The sequence below is a fragment of the Watersipora subatra genome, chromosome 1 (assembly GCF_963576615.1).
Source record: "Watersipora subatra chromosome 1, tzWatSuba1.1, whole genome shotgun sequence".
NCBI classification, from domain to species: domain Eukaryota; kingdom Metazoa; phylum Bryozoa; class Gymnolaemata; order Cheilostomatida; family Watersiporidae; genus Watersipora; species Watersipora subatra.
Genome location: NC_088708.1, coordinates 51,265,854 through 51,281,670, shown reverse-complemented (window position 1 = coordinate 51,281,670; position 15,817 = coordinate 51,265,854). Strand labels below are relative to the sequence as shown.

General features: G+C 34.4%; 2 protein-coding genes across 3 annotated transcripts in view; one reads left to right on the top strand and one right to left on the bottom strand.

Moving 5' to 3' along the window:
• Nucleotides 1-15,817, bottom strand: part of LOC137410522 (lanosterol synthase-like) — a 294,280-nt gene that overhangs the window by 194,957 nt on the left and 83,506 nt on the right. The window lies entirely within an intron of this gene.
• Nucleotides 5,789-15,817, top strand: part of LOC137405647 (zinc metalloproteinase-disintegrin-like protein F1) — a 39,790-nt gene continuing 29,761 nt past the window's right edge. For both annotated transcript variants that reach the window (XM_068091987.1, XM_068091978.1), the window contains exons 1-4: nt 5,789-5,934; nt 6,509-6,644; nt 11,703-11,836; nt 14,538-14,611. In XM_068091987.1, coding sequence (XP_067948088.1) covers nt 6,557-6,644; nt 11,703-11,836; nt 14,538-14,611 — 296 coding nt within the window. In that variant the 5' untranslated portion in view covers nt 5,789-5,934; nt 6,509-6,556. The remainder of the gene's footprint in view (nt 5,935-6,508; nt 6,645-11,702; nt 11,837-14,537; nt 14,612-15,817) is intronic.

The window sequence follows — 15,817 nt, the reverse complement described above, 5'->3', positions numbered from 1 at the left end:
AACATTTTATAAAAAATTATATTCTACATGATACAGTCAGCATAGTTGTGACACTAAAACTTTATTCAGCATACAATGAGAGACCATATTCTAGTGGTGTAATATAATGTGATTGTTAAGTCATTGCAATTGGGCATCAGTGGTAAACAGCTGTCTGACAAGAGTTGTTTATTGTATTTTTAATCTCCTAGCGTGGCACTTCACGTTATTCATACCGTGATGCTTTTGTATCTTGCATAGCATTTCATTGTGAAAAGCTGCTAAATTCATCAACTGATAAAACTTGATGCTTCTTCTACTTTCTGATTGTTCAACCTAAAGAGGAGGTAAGGATATTTCTTATTAATTATATCTTTCTTTCCATTACTTTTCTTGTTGAATCTGGTAGCACAAGCAATAAGTCATGTTATTTGAAATTATATAAACTGATAATGTAGGTGCTCTAAGTTTTCATCCTCAATCTTGAGCTCTAGTAAGCTGTTGTATGAAACTGGAAGCTTTTCAGAACCGACAGTAACAGTAGCATTTACTGTCTAACAACCAGATTGACCTGTGAATTCGCATAATATGCCATAATCACAGAGTGTCTGACTGACCACTCAACTCTCCAGGGACTGATGTTCTACGTATTTGTAAACTGTAAGATGAAAGTATCCCAGTCACAGGTTTGTCATGTACGACCCACTGGAATGCTCTGCGTGTACATAAAACGGTTCATATGGTTGACGAGTCAGAGAGAACATAGTAACTTTTGTGGATCGTATTAGATTTAAAGTGGATTTTCCAAGTGTGCTTATTAATCACTAATCAGTAATGCGTAAACAATGTATAAATTTATAATGAAATAATGTATTTTATTTAACCTTGTTTGTCTATTAAATGGCAAATGTTATTAAGGAATGAAAATAATTATTGGTAACTTTGGCCAACTTTGGTCAGATTTTGGAGCTCCTGTAAAAACCATTTTGTTTGTCTTCCATAGCAAGAAAATGGTTATTTGTCAAAGAAACAGATTTATTGTGTTAACAGCAGCTTCTGCAGTTGATATGTAAAAAGGTTTGAGTTTTTTAATATTAACTAGATTATCTGTGATATAATATAGACTAATTCTGTATTATTTCTTAGCACTGAAATGCTAGCTCCATATGAGGTTAGAAAAATGCTCTCTGCTATATTAGCTGTGTTAATCATAAACTGCTTTTTATAATGTTCGGTAACATATGATAATATTTGGTAACATATGATAATGTTTAGTAACATATTAATAATGTTAAGTAACATATGATAATATTTGGTAACATATGATAATGTTTAGTAACATGTGATAATGTTTAGTAACATATGATGATGTTTGGTAACATATGATAATGTTTAGTAACATATGATGTTTGGTAACATATGATGATGTTTAGAAAAAAAAACATATGATAATGTTTAGTAACATATGATGATGTTTGGTAACATATGATAATGTTTAGTAACATATGATGTTTGGTAACACATGATAATGTTTAGTAACATATGATGATGTTTAGTAACATGATAATGTTTAGTAACATATGATGGTGTTTGGTAACATATGATAATGTTTAATAACGTGATATTATTTGGTAACATGTGTTAATGTTTGGTGTAAGCCGTGTTAAAATTTGTCATTAGACAGGGAGCGTCTAACAGCTTCTAATTTGCTATGTAATAAAGGGGTCTGCGAGAAAGAACGTGTGTTAAAATGTATTAAGCATCTATTGCCCTGCACAATACATTTCGTGCATAATCTAAGGAATGATGAGATAATCCCCAAATAGGGCAAATTACATATTATCCTAAGTTTATCAAGGAATGTACATAAATGTGTTCACTCCTGTCATAATGCCATTCAATATTTCAGTTGCATACCATATCTTCAATATTATTTTGTTTTCAGGAAGAATAAATGAAAAGGTTTGGATACTCTATACAATCTATTTTATTAGAAGCAGCAAGTTTATTACCTCAAGCGCAAGAGAGCTAAATTATACGAGCAACGAGTTGAAAAGAGAACACCTTGTCAATTTTGCTAAATTTCCAGTACAGTTCACAAAGACAGGAGATTGCTTCTGTGGTGATCATAGACTCACTATTATTATGACTAAGTTAATTGTTAGTGTAGGTTTATGCTTGCTCTTTTGTTTTCAAATTTATAAAACGAAACCTTTTTTTATAAAATTTGTGCAAGAACGGGGATAATTAAATCTGTACTTTTGTCTACAGCAAAGCATTGTATTGCATGAGTAACTGAAACCAAAGCACTAGACATATTGCTGTATTGACTGTATAGACATCTGGGTTTAGTCGAGTATCAGACTAACTAATTTTCTGGCTCACTTAACTAATGATTATGACTAGTGAAAAGATCTAACTTGTGATAACAATATCTTTTAAAATGCATCACATATAGGCCTAATATAATATTACCCATCATCATAAAGCTGTAAAAACTGCGTCAGAGCAGAGAAACAAGCGTATACAAATAAAATCACAAACTGTAAAACATCATTCATGAAGGGAAACAAAGATCTGGACCTATGACTAACTCTATGATGGGTTTTAATATCTTTGCTTCTTGCCTTATTGGTAGACTTCTCTGCAGTTTTTTTGTTGTAGAGGAGAGCATCAAACAAGTACGTATATTGAAACATATTATTATGAATAATTTGATACATACATGTAAATGAACAAATAAACAACAAATAAAATGCATTAATAATGCTCAGTAATTATATAAATACGCATGTAACTGTATGCAGTAGCAAATCTTTTCAGACTGTTTTTTATGACTGCACATAAAATTTGCACATGAATATGCACATCATGGGTTTTTCAAAGTTGCTGACAAACTGACTGAACATGTTTTAGTTTAGAACTTTAGATAGTTAAAGACCTGTTTACTCCAGTTCATTCAGTGACCTTTTAGTGACCTCTCATAGCTAGGTGAGCATGGAGCATTTTTCATTTGCAAATCTTGTCACGGATCACCTTGTTTTAGTTGTTTCAGCTACACTGTTATTGTGTGTAGGAATATTCATGCTGTGTATACTTTATATTGCGGTCTGTAGCTTGGTTCAAATTTAAAATTGTGTATACTCAAGATTCTTTTTTTTCAATCTGCATGTAGAATGATATATAATTAAATATGTTGGTTATATATAGCCTATCATGATTATTATAAACTATTATGATCGTTAAGCATTTTCATATTTATGTTGGTTAATTAATAAAATTTTCAATGTTCTCACATTGTTTTAAATCCTTTGGTAACATAGATGAGTGCTAAAATTCAATGTCAAAAATCTCTTTATTTAGGTAGCTTATATATCTAAAGATTTCAATATGACATCAGCTTAAAAAGTGCAACTGGTATATTGAATGATGAGAGTGAATGGTAGGTCTGTAAGATTGTTGTGGGACCAGTTATGTTACATGCAGTGAAAACAGTGACAAATAAGAAAGCAGAGTTGACAGAATCAGCAGACTCTAATGGGTTTGGGCACTTTAGGTGACTAGATATGACTAAGTCATATATAGGTGTACCACTAGAATAAGAAAGTTGTAAACATTGATGAGAAGTTAAAGGAAAAAGTTTGGAGTAATTTAAACATGTGGCACATGCATGAGGAGAGACAAATGTTGGAAATGGTGGCACCAGGCTGAGACAAAGTGTTCTTAATATTGCTATCAGAAAATAAATTGATAGTTATTCAGAGGCCAGTATGTTCCAAGCTTTCTAAGATTTGCTTCACACATTACATTGCATGTGAAAGCAATAATAAGAGAAGGTTTGACTGTTTCAGATTTGCCAATGCTAAGTCACGGCTACATGTGTTGATAGTAGCTTGACATACAATGAAGTTTCAGTTGGGTTTTCATGTTTTCAAATTATTGATGTTTGACTCTTAACGGTCATAATGTGTTAGTGTTATTTACTGCTGATCGTGTGCAAGATAACATAAGAATGAGTGAGCTCCATTAGCTTAGTTCTGTGTAACATTTTAGACACATGATTTGCCAAAGTGAAATTTTGTATTGATACTATTTTATATGCAGTTAATATGCTATCCAACGTCAACTTCTTATATTATATTGTCGTACTTCTGTTATTCCATTAAATAACATCTAATGTACAGCAACTAATGACCTTTTATGAACAGAAATATAATACTGGTAAAAAAAGTGACTGAGAGAAGGCACATGCGTGTTTAGTAGTTACTAGCTTTTTAAGCGCTTTTCAAGCAACGATTGTTTAAATTTAACGATAAAACATTATCTTGAAGAATGTTGCGCGGATAAGCAAAGTTTGGACAAACCTCTTGCTTGACGAAATCCTTTGGAGTTTCGTCATGCAAAAGGTTTGTAAAAGTCGTCTGTTTGGTGTTTCAATTTATTGTAAAATACGGTATAGGCCGTATTCAGTTAGCTGAAACCATCCTCTGATCTTCGAATGTAATTATGAATAATTGGGAGTTGTCATCTCTATATATTTTATTTACATTCAAATACCAGTACTCTTGGTTATTGTCTTCTTTTTGCTCTTCAAGGCAACACTGCTACAGTCAATTAGCAATATGTCTTCTTTTTAAACTCCAAAACCGCCATCTACTTTTAATAATCTTCGATATTTTGCACATTTTCCTCAATTTAATGTAGGCAGCCATTAAAATTGCATAGCTATTTTGCTACATTATGATGGATAATAGAGCTAGTGTATTTTATATCTCAAAGGGAACCTTGAAGTTTTTTCATGTAGAAAACTCATCTGTTTAGTGTTTCAATCTATTGTAAAATCAGGTAGCAGGGAACATCATCCAATCTTCACAAGTGGTTGTTCAATACAACGTTTATTATGTATTTGATACAAGTTTTTGAGTTGCCGTTATTTAATTACAAAATTTTTAACATTTTTATATGTGAATCTTTAACATATCTATGTTATATTCTGAACAATTAACATATAACAATTAACATACAATTTGTTCTAAATTTCCACAGTCAACTGTAGTTGATAAACATAGTGGTTAATTTAGTTGAACAGTAAACATATTTTCAAATTTTTTTTGTTTGTTTTAACAAATCTCTTGTTAAAAATATAGGTGTGTGCTAGTAAGAATCAACTCAATCCACTTTGATTTTCTGTTCCTAAGGAGCAAGCTGATCAGTGAGCTATGAGCTTTCCACCTTATGAGCATTTCTCAATTTAGAGAGGTTTTGTGGAATACATACTAGTGTTGTATGAATAGCGTGCTTGAGCAAGTTTCTAGTTACATCTGCTTCAGCGCTCATTCTCGATAAACACAACAGCAAAGTAAATGCGTGGCGAGTGATTGTATAGCCATTGTGGACGATGAATGTACAGATTACTAGACAGAAACAACCTATATGAGAATTTTCAGAATAATCTGAAAGTTTTGATCTGCTTGTAATTTGTATTTCTCTTGTGGCTGAAGGTCCAGTGAGGTGTGAACAGAGAGATGACTTGTTAACCGCTATCAGACACGCAACCCTTTAGAAAGGCTATCTAAAAGTTTTCACTAGTTATTGATGCTAGTGGATGGTTCATTAGATCGCCGATACAAATATCAATTGTACTATGTCTCCACATGGCTTTAAATTCTATTAATCTATTGGCTCTTGACACAGTCGAGCTATTTCATAAACTTGTGGGCGGAGCTTCATCATTGTAAAGTATTACAATGAGATCGGCAATGCTCTCGTGCTTGACTAGGAGATATGAAGTTCAAAGTAAACAGCCTATTGAAATAATGAGAACCACTTAGTTAGATTGTGAAGTTAAACTAGTATTATGGCCCTAGTTGATGAGTAGGATTTACATGGATTAATGCATAGAGAGACACCTGTCAACAGATGCCGGAGTGTCAAGCTATGATCACGCTACTGAGGGTAAGTACATGGAAATTGTAAATCATACATTAGTTTCACAAACTGCTAAAGAGTGATTTTAAACTGTTTTAGTTTTCAACCTAAGTTAGCCTTGAATTTGCACTTGTAGTATGTATGTGTACAGCTATGGTTTGGGGTTACTATGATCTGTCAAGATGACAACTATCTATATCATATCAAGAGTGATGATGTAAAATTCTACATCATTTGAACAATTTGTTCAAAACAAGCTTGAGCATATAGATCATCTGCCTGTCACTGAATAAGGTTATTAGGGCCGTTAGGAAAGCAAGCCTTCATGGTGGGAGCTGTTAACTGCTTGCAGATGAGTACTGCCACAAGCTCAAAGCTATTTATCCATGAAAACATTCAAACTATCTCCTTTCTCACATTTCAAAGGCGCTTAGCTTTCTGATAAATCCAAAAAAGTTAAAAAGTGCATCAGCACTCTTCTTTTGGAGGCTTTCAGATGTGGTCAGAGCTTCAGCTGTGGCTATAACACATGTGGTCTTCACGGTAAAAAAGCTAGTTAATAAAGATGGCCAAGCTTGAAATATTTGTTGTTTCTCATTAGATGGCTCAGAATGGAGACTGAAGGCCAAGTGCCGACATAACAAGTACTATGTTCTTAAACACTTACCACGGATTAACATTGCTAGTTGCCATGGCAACTAATGGTATAGCTAGCACACAGCAAGACCGTCCAGGAGGTTTGTACACTAATCTCTACCTTCTTTAATCTCTCTTGTGCATTCGCTACCAGATCCTGTGTGGTAGAGAGTGAGAATAGACAGATTGATTCTTCTAAGTTTGGTGTTGTTTTTGTTGGAGTCCATAGTAAAGTCAAACACAGTTCAGCGGACCTCTGGTGGTCACCTCCCGCAGTTCTCTCTTCATATGTTCCGCCCAGCTCTAATGGCATAGAGTTGGCAAGAAGTGCAGCAAGAGCATATCATGTGATAGAATGAGATGCAGCGTGACAATACTATTACACCAAACTTTGTTTTTTCACTCTTTGATTTGCTTCCTAATTATAAGACAGTCTTTTTCCTCAAGTCTGTGTGACTGGAATTCTGGCTGAAGCAGCTTGCACTCAATTATTGCTGTTTCCGCTGGGTTAGGTTGACTCAAAACTTAGAGATTTATACATTTTGGCAGCTTGGAAATTATTGTGATAGGTTTAAATATTCATTTAGTAAACGGCGTTGTTTAATATCATCACTTGAAAACTTGCAAGCACAGTGGATTTTTACTAAAATTATTATTGCATGTTTAGATAGATAGACTAGGGGAATGCTCGGCGTAGCCCAAGTAATAAAAGAGTCTTTGCACAAAAAGTTAGTTTTTATTTAACATATACAACATTTATTATCAGAACTTCTAAACTTCCTATCATGAGAAAAAAATTTTATGCAGCTCAAATAAATTAAGAGTAAACCTAAAACAACTGTAAAGGTGTTTAAATGTGAAATAATTAGTAAGTAAAGGCTAGATAAAGTCTGTTTCATTACAATGATTACAATGAAAAGTGATTTTATATTGATACAATTAAAACAAACTGATAAAACAAAATAAAATAATGAATATGTTGAATTAATAATAACAAATAATACATAGAAGTGTGTATAAAAAGGTTACTGTTGCAGCAGAAGCTATTCATCAAAATTTTGAATACAATGGTACTGAGATATCGAAATTAAATACGTTATGCGTTTTGGAAAAAAAAGATATACTTATATATAGCAAAGCAGGAGTTGTTGATCTGCTGTTCTGCATACCAGTAACACATTCAAGGATTAAAATTTCGAGCAAATTTAAACTTTATCAACCTGATTTTACTCTGAAGAATGTGTTTGTTCTTTCATTTGAATAAATGTCGTTAGTAATACTGTTCAAACAAGCTAAACCTCTATTGTTTAAAGAAGCAGCTGCCTGCCTCTTGTGGGTGAGAGAATATTCTCACTATTCTTTATCAGTACCTATAGATTTGGTGACCACAATTAATCTCCTGTATTACTGACAAAAAGGCACTACTGTACCTCCTAGCGGCACTAACAACAAACATTTTAGATGTAGAAGGGATTGAATATAAATACTTTGCATTAAACTCCTGTTTTAAGATACGTAGATGATGTCAGCGAAGTCCACACATTTCATGAAAATGGTTATTGGCTGATAACTTGTACTTATACTCTAACACAAAGTAATTTCCTCACAAAATAATCTGTAATTGCTCAACATACTTATGCATAACGTAGGTAAAACACTCCCGACGCTATAGATTCAGCGGCTTATGTTCACATAAAACCGCGTCGCTAACGATGGCATAAAGATGGCTGCTCGCCATGCTGTTCGAAAATGCTGACCTTCGCCTGTGCCGTGCATTTCGGAAAGGTTTCACTCGCAGAGCCTTGCGAAAGTTGAACAGTGCTGAACTCTTGCGTTGACCGCCAGCAACTACCGGTGGCACTCGGCATGTAGGCTCCGACTTCATCATCGATAGCCATGCGATCCTGCCCACCCCAGGTGCTTACTGTGTAAATTGGAACTGGGCTTAGGATTCTACGTAATTCTTTGTTTATGCATTGCTGAGGAACTTGTATCTATTGCCTGCTGTCTATCCATATCAGCCAAAGTATAAATTTACTATTTCATTTGCTTAAACATCAGATAATTCTAGTATTAATTATTTTGTTTGATTTTCTACAAATTTGTTTAAATATTGCAAAACAGCAGCTGCAAAATCTGGCATTTTTGCTGCTCTAGAAATATGAAACAGCTAATTTTTAAATATTCATACAGGTAGGTAAATAGATGAAGTATTATGTATTCCGCAATTAAAATGTGTAGTCAACAGCCTTTCAACCTCTCATCATGTAAAAGATAGACCAGAGAAATCAAATCTGTAATCGATTTGAGCATAAATTCAAGCTTGAAGAAGCCGTGGTCACTCCTCCTTTAAAATACTTGATATGCCTTCCTAGTTACTAGTTTTATTTCTAATTCAAATTCAGTAACAACCTTTTGATTACAGAGTTGTAAATCTAGTGTGATCTTCTGTTCATAAGCTTATCGTCGAAGTTTTTAGAAAAATGAAGGTTTGAACTCTTGAACTGTAAAGTTTGAACCTCCATTGCCTCTGGTAGCTTCTAGCAATCCTCCTTCTCCCAAAAAGGTCTTCTGCCTAATAAAGGTAAAAGAAGTCCGAAGTCCTGCTAGTGCACTACCCACACAGGAAAGTAGCGGTGTATGCAAAAAATGGTTGTGCGCAGCTGCAAGTTTAAATGTTTCTCGACGTTTGGCTACTGTCATATGCTGAAAGTTTTAATATTGAGTTCAAAGTTTAAAAGTTATTATTTAACTGTTAAATTATAGCCAGCGTACATTGTATATTATTTAATTGATATTTAATTAACTGTAGGCCTACTGCTTTGTAGTATGTGATAGTTATTAAAATTTTAAATTTTTGTCTTTTGATTTTTTTTTCTTTTGACAAGTATTGAAAAACATCATTTTGTTGATTATTACTAAGGCCAATAAAAACTTATACATACAAACTCTAGCCAGTCGAAATGTAAAATATGTAGTTTTAAAAAAGAAAAGGCTAGGGAAGAAGTACCCCATTTTCTTCGTCAGACCAGCGGCCCTGGCAAAGTTTTTTAACTAATCGCTCGGTGGATTTTCAATAGCGCGTCTATAAACATACTCGGTTTAACATCTCTAATGCTCACACACTTTACAACCTACACTCGTGGGAGAGCTCGCCGCTGCTGAAGGCATCTATGAATTACCTTTCTTTCAGCTCTTAAGTAAACAAATATCAAGTATAAAACATGTTGATGATGCTTATTCCACTTGAATGTCTCCTAGACAGCCCTTCGGTATGTCAAGTGCCCTTGATAACCGCTTAATGAGTTGCTCGGAGCGTGCGTGCCCTGACTTGCTGTCGGTTAGTAATCCGTCCTTTTGTCAGAGCTGAGCATTGAAGAATATATTTGATTGAACTGATCAAAGGAAGCTTTTTATTCTTATTATTCTGGTCAAAAATGGTAAATGTAGAATATACTCAGAAAAGCTGGTTTCTTTCTGTTTAAAGTTACAATTGCCATAAAGATAGTTTTCGATTATTTTTATAGAGTTCTACTTTGGTGGAAAATGTCTCCAAGTATTTTTGACAAGCGCGTTATTGTCTATTGTCTAAATAGTCAACTGAAAGCATCACAAATTATGCTTATTGAACAGAGGTTTGCATTATAAACATAGCATAATATCTATGGCCCAATCCATCAGCTGGATTGTAAGTAAGATCCATCAACTGGACTTCATCCATATTTATACATACCACCTTTCTCATTTCATCGCAATATCTCTGTTTGCATGCTTTTCAACTTTCTAAGAAGTTTTGGCAAACAGTTACAAACATACAGGTCATAAAATTTAACAAATATTTTCATATGTTTTTACAAAAATACAAAAAGCCTCGTACTCATCAAATGCAGGTGAAATATTTAAGGATTTGTAAATTGTTTTTGCTAAGGTAGAATTCAATTTCATACTATGATGGGCTTGTTTTCATGCAGTAGCCTTTCATTGTAAGGGTAGAGTTAATTAGAACTTTGCTCTATGATTTGACTTTCTACGTTTTCTATAACTGTTTAAAATATTTCAGAGAAAATATAGTTTTTAAACTGCATTTAAAATCTATAGTAATAAGATTGTGGAGTTGATCAGGAGCTTCAGGTAATATATCTGCTGTAAAAGTGTTATTGCATACCAGCACATGAAATATTAAAACTTATGTATTTTATATACTTACTAGGTCACCATATCTCTTATTTCAATGCACTTTATGTTGACAAAAGTTTAATGAGTTCCCTTTTAGCATGCGTTTATACACTAAGGGAGGTGGTTCTATTACCAGTGACTCCATTACCATATCTGTTTTCTGTGTTTCTATTACTTTAGGTGAAGGCCCACTAATATGATCGGTATAACTTGTGTAATTTAAAATTAATTGCATTTATTTGTATTGGCCAAATCAACGAAAAATTTCTTATTGAATTTCCAGTATGTTTATTTACTCAATCCATCATGAAGTTACGTGTATACTAGATGGCGTCTGCTCTAAATAATGCCTCTGCTGCTGCTAATCACATCGGTGTCTGTGCAGCACGGTGAACTCTACTGAGCAGGTGCTACTCAGTAGATGCAAACTAACTCAATGAAAAAGCAAAAGTTCAAAATTAAAGGTAGAGGAGAAGTAGAGGTCTTTAAGAGATAACTGTAGAAGTCACTGCCAGTAGAGGTCAGTGTAGAGGTATGTTTAGAAGTCACTGTAAAGGTCACTGTAGAGGTATCTATAGAAGTTACTGTAGAGGTCAGTGTAAAGGTCAGCATAGAGGTCAGTGTAGAGATCACTCTAGAGTTCACTCTATAGGTCACTCTATAGGTCACTCCAGATGTCACTGTAGAGGTCACTCGAGGTAGCTCTAGAAGTCACTGTTGAGGTCAGTGTGGAGGTCAGTGTATAAGTCACTGTGAAATTCAGTAGAGGTCACTGTAGAGGTTACTGTAAAAGTCAGTGTAGATGTCAGTGTAGATGTCAGTAGGAAGTCAGTGTAAAAATCACTCCAGAGGTCACTCTAGAGGTAACTCTAGAAGTCACTGTAGAGATCACTGTAGAGCACATGAGCAACTCGCTGGCTCGTGGAATTCGCTGCATCTTTGAGTGAGACTGCTGCAGAATTTTAGTCAGTCTGATTTTGCAGAATTGTCTTCAGCTGAATGTCTACCCAGACCTTCATTGACCTCTGCCCTCAGTCCAATGCAGTCTCTGGTGTTTCCTGTGTTACTCCTGAATGGAACAATTCAGCCTCCCATAACACTTGACAAAACTTCACAGGTAAGCAAAGAACCCTCCACTTTTCATCCTTATTCTATACACATTAATTATTACCATTAAACCTCTGGATACTTTGCAGTTTGTGTTCTTATAGTGCTCTCTTTGCTCCAATGCTCAAAATTCTATGATAACACTATTATTCCTATTAATAACACTGATAAATAATAACACTGATAAATCCTATCAATAGACACTAAAATATTACTAAAACAATCTATATAGGGAAAAGTGGGGCTATTTGAGGCAAAAATATTATGTATTCAGCTATAATTAATTTCTTGTTGTGAGTAAAGATGCTAAATATGGTGCAAAATAATCTGCCACGTAGTATGCACTTGATGCAAGGACTGTATGCAAACAACCTACATAATTATGTAAAAAGAAAGTTATACGTGTGAAACTAAACTAATGAAGTAATAATTAATAAAACAAGGTTTTAACAATTCTTCACCTTGAATAGCCAAATGGAAGCATAGGCCCTGGAGAGGTTCAGAAGTAGAGATATAGTAATAGAGATATAAGGCATAATTTACTTTAATTTATCCTATACGTAAGTGTAGTTAAAGCCAATTTAGTTTGAATATGAGTTGTTACTTTTTTGTTGGTTTTGCTTACGGAATTTGATGCTTTAAAAAATTTCAACTGCAGTATGTTGGAAATTAGTTTAGGTTTAAAGTCAAATACTCACTAGGAGTTTGCATTGCATCTTGGAAAATTTGCATATTGAGCCCCTCGCAGTAAAGGTCGGCTGTACTTATAAACTCAGCAAATGAATTTTACTTTTACACAATTCAATCCCCAAAGTTCGATTCAGACACATTTTTATTTGATTTACATACTTACAACACTTTTTACATACTACGAGTCCTGATTTATTATGTTATGCATGCCAACATCATTATATCATGCCATATGTTATGTCTAAAATTGGCCTGTCAACATTTCTGTCTTCTGTTTGACAATTGCCACAATTATCTTGGCAATAGTGAAAAATAACCTGTCCAACAATTCACTTAATCAAATGCTGTCAATATTGTTACATAAGGAGTTGCTGACCTCTGAGATTATAACTTACTTCAGTTTGTTATATGGAGTTGGCCGTTGTCACTTTCAACATTAAGAGAATAAAGTTTAGTCTCATATTTAAACAAAAGGATTTTTCGAATACTTGCTGAGGTAAACATGGATTGTAAAACCTTATGAAACTTCATGTATTCCAACCTTTAGTGTTTACATAAAATATATGTGTCGCTGTATTTCAATGAGCCTGTGTAATGATGTTTTATTTGATCGGTACTGCTTGACTGGTACTTCTTGACCGGTACTTTTTGATCGTTACTTATTGACCGGTACTTCTTGATTGGTACTTCTTGACCGGTACTTCGTGTTCGGTACTTCTTGACTGTTACTTCTTGATCGGTACTTTTTGACCAGTACTTCTTGACCGGTACTTCTTGGCCGGTAGCCTACTTCTTGACCGGTACTTCTTGATCGATACTTCTTGACCGGTACTTCTTGACCGTTACTTCTTGACCGATACTTATTGACCGGTAATTCTTAACTGCTACTTCTAGACTGGTACTTCTTGACTGGTATTCATTGACCGGTACTTCTTGACCAGGGTCTTGTAAGAGTTCAGTATCTTCAGCACTTGCATCAACCTTCTGTTGGTCCTATCAGTGAGTTTTGTTTCTCGGAGATTGTCATTGATCAAAGTGCTCAGGTTAGCATTTGTCACTACAACATTTATTTCTTGACCACTACATTGATACGTATTGTTAAGTTTGCTGAAAAATATTTGTTGTCAAAGCAATATTTTAGTAGAAGTCCTTAAAAGTATTGTAGTTAGAGAATTATGATTAGTCGACACTTGAATCCTAATACAATGGTGGCTAAGTTGACTAATACAGGTGTCCATGTCATCAGCAGATGCTATTTTGCATCACTCTGATCTGATTGGTTAATTTTTTGCGAAGAGTGCTCTTCTGATGACCACACTTCTGGTGTTCTAGAAAATGTCTATAGAAGTCTTAAGATAGCCAATGCGACAATCGGACGATGTTTATACTCTTTCTGTCATCTAGAGAATATTCCGGAATGTGCAAACTATCCTCGACTGCGTATTATGTAGATCCAATTATGTCAGTGTTTATTTACATGTAATGCTTTGGCTATCTAATCTCCCATCCTCTTCTCATATTACTACAATTTTCATATTTCTGTGTGGCTTCAGCTCATCAGCTCTTTGGAATGAAATTCATATTGTAAGCCATATTATCACTAGCTTGTCACTTTACCTGTGTGTTTATGTGATTGGAAAAGTATACTGCAGCACTTGTGAGTTGTGTAATACTGAATGGGGTCTTGTATCAACTGAAAAGACACCTTGTAAAACCGGCTGAAGTTATAATGTACACTCTACTTTGATCAGTTGATACACGGCACCAAAAACTATGTAGCTAGAGCTACAACAATAGTAGATTGGGACAACATACGTGTATTTTAGAAAGTTTGTGTCATACAATATTATTTCTGCGGTTGGTACACATTCTCCTGTATTCATTCTAAGCTGCAATGAAAATAAATATTCATAAGTTTTTATAGCCTTGAAAAGATCAATTTTCAGCTACTGAATGAGTCCTAGAGACATCGTCCCCTTCAACTCATGTAATAGTGGTACCATGACATTTTGATTTTTCAGGCTCATCTAGATAATATAGAGATAGAATTCACATTTGATGAGAAGAATTATGTGGCCAGACTTCAGTTGAACAGGTAGGAAATTACTGCTGCAGGTATTACTATGCCTGACTCCCTGACTAAAGTGCTAAGCCTGACAGGGGTAAAGCTAGTTAAAAACCAACTGACAATACAGAGCGAAGGGAGTAGGGCACAAAGTTAGTAAAGTGGCACTAAATATTTTTGCTTGTCTTAGATTTCTGACTAGTCAATTACTTCTATGTTAGACTATCTTTATCATATGATATATGCCAAAGTTATGAATATTTGATTTAAATAAAATATTAATTATCATTAAGAGCCCTTTTGTTTTACAACAACACAATAAATAGAGAAAAATTTGCCCTTGACATAACACATGTACTCTTGTAGTTCATCAGATCTAAAAGGTCGATAATTTTGATTTTATTTGATCACAATTTTATTTCATGGGCTAATGTCGGCAAAAGCAAGTCAGGCTGCGCGAAAAGTTGTTTGTCTGGTGTGCTCAGTGGTTAACTTGGCTATGACTTCAGTCTATCCATATCCAAATGTGATACAAACAGAGAAAATATTTATCTCCGCTGTTACATCTGTAGCCTGAAGCCATCTTTTACACCACTGTTTTTACAGAAAGTCTGGATTGTTTCATCAATATCCACTCACTGTTTCTCAAAATCGGAATATTTGACATGATTTTATCATTGTTAAAGCCAACATAGCGCTGTTTGTATACATTTTATTGGTTAAAAAAGCTCAAAAGGAAATGCTCATTAGATGGGTCTTGGTCTAGCACACTGGTGTCTGCTTGCATATCATTGGCTAATTATGTTAGCACCGTACCAACTTTTCACCTTTTAAAAATTTAAGGGAATCGTAAGATCGTCATAGCAGAAAATCCCTTTTTTGCTAACCAGAATGATAAAGTGCATTTTAAAGTCACTAAGGATATGAATTTCCTTCCCAATGTGCAGCTAGCGTATTTTTAAAAATAAAAATTAAGTCAGAAATATTTTAAAGAAAACATGAACATGCTCAGTCTGTCTGCCACTCTAGTATGAAAACGATGGTCCTTGCTAAATATCATTGCCTTAAAATGTCTGCCTGTGATTATAAGTTGTAAGATATTGTTATCGTGCGAAAACCGAGAAAGGGAATTTACTAACCAATCAAGTAATCTCATTGGTCAATGAGTTAATGTTGTTAAAACAGAGTGCACGTTATATCGCTATGGGCACTTTTCCTCATGAACCCTACATAAAC